Source organism: Panthera uncia, chromosome B4 (assembly GCF_023721935.1).
Source record: "Panthera uncia isolate 11264 chromosome B4, Puncia_PCG_1.0, whole genome shotgun sequence".
NCBI classification, from domain to species: Eukaryota; Metazoa; Chordata; class Mammalia; order Carnivora; family Felidae; genus Panthera; species Panthera uncia.
Window position 1 is genome coordinate 133,841,564 of NC_064809.1, and position 6,338 is coordinate 133,847,901.

Here is a 6,338-nt window from a genome sequence, read left to right on the forward strand (position 1 = left end):
TGCCCAGGGCCACCCCTGCAATACAGTGGCTCAGTCCCCGACCGCTTTTCAGGCCTAGAAGACCCCGTAAGTGAGCAGAGGGCCTGGTGGGCGCCCAGAACCCCTTCGCCCGCCCGTGGGGCCAGCTCTCAGCGCGAGCTATCACGTGGGGCCTCAGGCCCAGGAGGCCTGGTCATCTGATGCTTCCCAGGAAGCCAGAAATCAGGGTTTCTATGTCAATCTCTCCATTGTGAAACCTCGGCTGCATTCAGTTTTGTTTTTTGTTTCTCTTGCCCACACCGCAGGCTGCACAGAACACACTCAGGGGCTTGCCTTGTTTCTTGGCCACCCAGCAACCCCCCTCTCTGGGGGGGGTTGTGATGGCCTCGTCTGCTCCTGGCCTGTGCCTCAGGTTCCAGCCCTGGGGGCTGGCTGCTCCCCTCGGCTGCCCTGGCGAACCCCAGCCCCACCCCCCATATCCTGGGGGTAAGTCACCTGCCAGGACACCAAGGCAGCCACACCTTCCCCTGACTCTTCACCACACCCTTGCTCCGGGCTACTGGGTGTAGACAGATTTTACAAAGGTCTGCAGCTGGTCCGGGCGGTACAGCTACAGCTAATTCCTGAACACGGGCTGTGGGACTACCGATGGCTTTCAAGGGCCATCCCCGGGATTTCTGGCTGGCCACTTCTCCCAGAGCCCTGCTCTCCACCGCCGCTCCCGAGACCCCCTCCCGGCCCCTCCTCTTCTCCCCTCCTCCTGCCTCCCACACGCGCTGCCCTTACCCATACGCCACCCATTGCCCCTTTAATTTCTCATCCGGAAGGGCCCGCCTCCCTCCCACCTTCAGCCTTCTGCTCCACTGGTAGTTACCTCATTCAACCAAATACATCCTGCATCCCTACTGTGCGCTGGGCTTGGGAATGTAGTGCTGAGCCAGGTGTTACAGTCCCTGCCCTCCCGGCTGAAGGCAACAGGATGGAAAAGCCACCAAATGACCGGAGGGCAACCCCAGAGCCTAACCCGGGGTGAAGGCAGCTGGAGAAGGGAGTGGGGGGATGGCTGGCACTGGAAGACAGTCGGCTTCCTGGCCTGGGGAGGTAGCGGAGGGGGTGGAGGGAGCATACAGGGTCCACAGGTGTTTCTAAAGGGGTGAGAGACCATGTGACTAGGTACAGGGGAGGAAGGGGCAAGCTCAGTCCCTCCTGGCCTGTCACTTCTCACCAGATCATTCAGGCCTCACCCCTCCGTGGATCTTGAGCTCAGAGCCAGGGAGTCTGTCGGTCATGACTCTGCCTCCCTAGGATGAGGGTAATGCCTGGCAAATAGCAGGTGCTCAGGAAATGCCGACTGATTTTAACTGGGCAATGTACCCTTGCGAGGTTCTCCCACACTTCACACGGGGTTTTCTTGGCCCTTGAAACCACTGCTTGGCCTGACCTTGGCAAACCATCCGGCCTGGGTCATCTGGGTCATTTGGCAGAAAGAGCCCCAGCTTTGGGGGCTGAGCCAGGCCCTGTCACTGCCTCCTGCAGGCTGATTCCTGTCTCTACACTGCATCAGACTGAATTGGCTGGCCCCTATCCATGGGATGGAAGGAACCCCTTTCTCAGGGGGCGCAGGGGGCACAGGGGGAAGATTCCTGGGTTCTGCCATCGAAGAGAAGCAGGAGATGTGCACACCGGGCATAAGGGACGCAGTGGCCTCTGGGCCTCAGTTCCCTCTTCTGTACAACATGGTGGGGGGCTCTGAGCAACCCTCACCTACTGAGCCCCTCTGAGGATCAGCCCCCCTTTCTCCCCACTGATTTACAAAGGAAGCGCTTATGGAAAGACATGGGGCAGGGGTTGTGGTATCACCAGAACGTGCTCAGCACAGGCACGGCCCCAGGAAAGGCCCAGGATGTAGGATGAGGGCAGCGACGCGATCGTGCCCTGTTTGATTGGGGGGTGCGGGGGGCGGTAGGGGAGGGGCGCATGCCCGTGCCGCGTGCTTAGGAGACCTGGCCTGGCCCAGCTTCCCCATTTGCTGATTGTATGACGTCAGGCAGGTTATTTCACCCCCTGGGGCCTCATCTCCTCAACTGGGAAATGGGGCGAAGCGTGGCTACTTCTGCATCAACTATATTCGAAAAAAATTAAAACTAGACCGAGAATTCCTGCCTCACAGAGGGCGACCGGCCTGCGACCAAGCATCGAAAAGTGCTGTGTAAAGCATGGGGAGCACGGAGGCGGTGCCCTCCCTTCAGTGGGGTCCCTCTCCCCAGCCGCAGAGGCTTGGGGGACCCACTTGTTTTCACCACCCCGGATACCCACGGGGCGGGGGGAGCAACAGCGTTGCCGGTTTCCTGGAGAGGCCACGCCTGACTCCCCCAGCCCCCAACCTGGCAACCCCACCAGGTCAGAGGGCGATTAGGGTAGTCAGGCCCGGTGGGGTGGGGTCCTGGCCACGCAGCCCGAGGGGGCTGAAAATCTCGGCCAGGTGTTCGTGAGAACCTGGGAGGAGTCTGTGTCCACGTGGCAGGGTCTTGAGGGACGTGTGTGGGCACAGCCTTTGTGGGGAGGGACGGCAGGGAGGTGGTGACTTTGGGCGAGGCATTGGCAAAGGGGGTCTGGTCGGAGCGTTGTGTGTGTGTGTGTGTGTGTGTGTGTGTGTGTGTGTGTGTTTGCGCGTGTGCGTGGCCGCAGTGGTCGGCTCAGGGCCGACGCTTGGGGTTGGGTCGTGCGTCCCATGGGTGTTGGTTTCCTGTGAGCACACGCGGCCCTCGGAAGACGAGGGGTCCAAGCACGACCCGGAAGGGCACACAAAGGGGGCGTCGGGGAGGCTGCGGCCACCGAGGCGCGGGGCCCCGTCCCCGCTACGTGGCCACGCCCCTCCCGGCCCCGCCTCTGCACACGCCCCCTCGCCTGAGGCACCGCCTCGTCCCCGCCCCCTGCCCTGCTCCGCCCCCCCGGGCCCGCTCCTGCTCCGCCCCGCCCTGAACCCCGCCCCCTCCGGCGCGGCCCCGCCCCCGGCCCCGCCCCCGCCCTCCGTTTGCGCCGGGTCCGCGCTGCCGGCCGCGCTCCTGGCGCTGCAGGCTGCGGCCGCTCCCAGCAATGATTAACCCGGCGGGCCGGCCGGCGCGGGGCCCGGGGCGGAGGCGCGGGACCGGGGCGGGAGCCCCGAGGGCCGCTCAGCTTCCTGCTCTCGCCCAAGTTTCCTCGTAGAGGGCGCAGTGCCGGCCGGGGCCCGCGGCGCGGCGTGGCGCAGGGCGCGGCGCCGGGCGCGCGTGGGCGCGGAGCGGGCCGCCGGGGTCACCATGAGGACTCTCCGCAGGTTGAAGTTCATGAGTTCGCCCAGCCTCAGTGACCTGGGCAAGAGAGAGCCGGCCGCCGCCGCCGCGGACGAGCGGGGCACGCAGCAGCGCCGGGCCTGCGCCAACGCCACCTGGAACAGGTAAGGCCGCGCCCTCCCGGGCCGCCCGCCGGGCCCGGGTCCCCCAAGCCCCGGGCGGGGGAGAGGGAGCCCTCGATCCGGCCCGCGGGCGAGGAACGGCGCCTCAGCACCGCGGCGCTTAACAGCTCGCCGAGAACTTGCTCCGCCGGAGTTGTGCGGGCCGGGAGGGAAGTTTAGTGCAACGTGTTTCTAGAACGGAGGGACCAGACCGCGACCTCGGGGCTCGTCCCGAAGCGCCCAGCTGGTGGGCGACCGGGTGGGCCTGGCGCCCGCGTGCTTGCCTCTCCCGCCCGGGGTCTTCCCACGTCGCCGCTCCGTGGCTCATGGCAATCCGAGAGGTAAATAGAGCAGGAAGTATTTTTCCCATTTCTCGGATGAGCAAATGAGCCTCAAGGGCGCCGCGGGTGGGTGGCCGCCGCGCTTCCTGTCCCGGAGTAAAGGTCCCTTTGGTCGGAGGGGGGTGGGCGGGCGGTTTCCCCCGAGCGGCCCCTGGTCCTCCCAGCTGTCTGCAGGGAGGCAGCAGCTGCCAGGCATTCCTCAGACGACCCTCCCCCTCCCCGGGGGCCGTTCCCAGACGAGCAGGGGCGTGGGAAGTACCCCCACCCCCAGGCTTTGTTTGAAGAGCAAGGCTGGGATCCGGAAAAGAGATGGTTTATTTAGTGGGATTCCCCAGCGTGTCTGCTCCTGAGCCCTTTTCAAAGTAGACGTTTCCACGGAAAGGAAAAGGGAGGGGAGGGGAAGGGGGGGGACCGTGGATGCGGGCAGTGAAGCGTGGCCAGATGCACCCGCTGGCTGTGGTCTTGGCCCCCAGGACCCCGGCCCTCAGTGTGGACCCACGTTCATTCTGTTGATCCAGAACTTCTCGAACACCTTAGTGGGCACAGGGCCGCCAGCCTAAGAGCCTTGTCTGTGCACTGGGTAGGACACCATTGTCCACGGGCTTGTCTTCTGTCCCCTACCAAGTCGCAAACTGCTTGGAGCTGCGTTTGCCTCAGTTTCCCTAGCTGTCAGCGGGCATGTGCCTGTGCATTCCTCCTTACAGGGCTGGTGGGGAGACTGCGAAAGAAGGACTGTCATTGGGGAATCTCACTGACGCAATGACTTCACTATGTGATGAGTTGTTTTCTTCTCTCTCAGAGTTAGGGCGAGAGATGCAGCTGTCCTCCTCATTCCTCTGCTTTGGTTTAGAGGGAGGAGCCAAACAGACTTAGTTCAGTTCCCAGCTCTGCCTCTTCCCTGCTGTGTGGCCTTGAGCAAGTCACTTAACCTCTCTGGTGCTTGATTTCCATATCCATCAAATGGGCTAGTAATGGTGTCCACCTCACAGGGCTGTTGTAGGGATTAAGTGCAAAGACACATATTAAAACCCTCTACACAGTGCCCAGCACATAGTAGGTCCTCTGTAATTCATGACTCAAGCCCCGGATGTTGGGGTGGGTTTGTAAGGAGAGGTTGGAGGGGGGGGGGCTCAGCAACTCACCAACTAGCAGCTTTGTGAGCTCCTCTCCCCCAGCTGGGGTCTCCTGCTGCCACCCTCTACTCCTACTATGCGCCAGGCCCCTTCGTGCCCCTTAGCTCACTTTGCCCAGCGAGGGAGTTACTTCTGTCACCTCCCCCACTTTAGAGGTGCAGAGGGGGACACCGAGCACCCGGCCGACCTGTCCGTGTCACGGTCACCCATGTAGGACATGGCAGAACCGGAGCCCCTGCTCTCTCCTCCCCAGGCAGAGGGGAGACTGAGCCAAGGGCAGGCAAAAGCACCTTCCTCTGCCGGGTCCCTGAGCAGGAGCGGTGGAGGGCGGGGGTCCTCTCTGGTCTCTGCCTGCCTGCCCGCCCCTCGCTGCTCCCTACAGAGCCCTCGGGACCACGGCCTCACGCAAGACAGCTCTCAGTCTCCGGGGCCTGCCTCGCTGAGCTGTGGATTCTTCATTTGGAGCCCAGATTGCACCCCCTTTTATCTGTGCGACTGTGCTAGTGTCACAGGGCTGCCGAAACACATTGCCGGCAGCTGGGTGGCTGAGATCAACAGAGACGTGGTCTCCCGGGGTTCCAGAGGCAGAAGTCCAAAAGGAAGGCGGCGTTAGGACCATGCCCCCTCCAGAGACTCTAGGGGAGTATCCTGCCTCTTCCAGCTCCCGGTGGTTTCTTGGCTTGTGGCCGTCTGCCTCCCCCTCCACGTGGTCTCTCCTGGGTCTCTGTGGCCGGATCCTCCCCCTCCTTTCTCGTATAAGCACACCCGTCATCGGTCGTAGGGCCACCCCTAACCCGGGATGATGTTTTCTCAAGATCCTTAACGAATCTGCAAAGACCCTGTTTCCAGGAGACTTGGATTTCTAGGGAATGCTGTTCAACCCACTACAGGGGCCCTGGGCACGTCCCCTGAATTTCCTGTGGCCCCTTCCTCATCTTGACACGGGGTGAAAATACAAAGCTCGCTCTCGTGAGAGCGGAATCCACGCGTTCATTTAACCATCAATTCGTTCGCTCGCTCCCTGGCCCTGAGCTGCTCGGGAGGCGTAGAGTCAGCAGAGAAACAGCAGCGTCCTGAGCTTGGACGTGGTGGAGGGAGTTAGGAAGGAAACAGGGACGCAAGTAAAGGAGTGAGGTCACCGCAGATCGTGTTTAGTGCCGGGGAGAAGATAACCGGGGGGACGGTACGTGCTGACCGCGCAGCTGGCCGGCCACATTTCATTCTTGCGTCTAGAACGTCGATGCCATAGCAGTGCAGGGGAGGTTTGAGTGAGGGGTGGGCGGTGGCCGGCCTGGAACCATCCAAGGTGTTTTCTGAGCACCTGCTTCTTCACGGGCGGGTTTGTCCTTCGAGCCAAGCCGAGTGCGGGGCTGCAGGCAGGGGCATGTGTACAGCACGGTCAGGGTGGGGGCCTCGGAGGGCTTACCTGCCGCCCCCACCTGGAGTCCCCCC

At 62.8% G+C, this 6,338-nt stretch overlaps 1 protein-coding gene across 1 annotated transcript in view; it reads left to right on the forward strand.

Annotated features, from left to right (window-relative positions):
- The first annotated feature begins 3,015 nt into the window (after window positions 1-3,015).
- The window catches only part of PRR5 (proline rich 5), a 27,114-nt gene continuing 23,791 nt past the window's right edge, over window positions 3,016-6,338 (forward strand). The window contains exon 1 of the mRNA XM_049626511.1: window positions 3,016-3,415. Within this exon, the coding sequence (XP_049482468.1) occupies window positions 3,279-3,415 (137 nt within the window). The 5' untranslated portion in view covers window positions 3,016-3,278. The remainder of the gene's footprint in view (window positions 3,416-6,338) is intronic.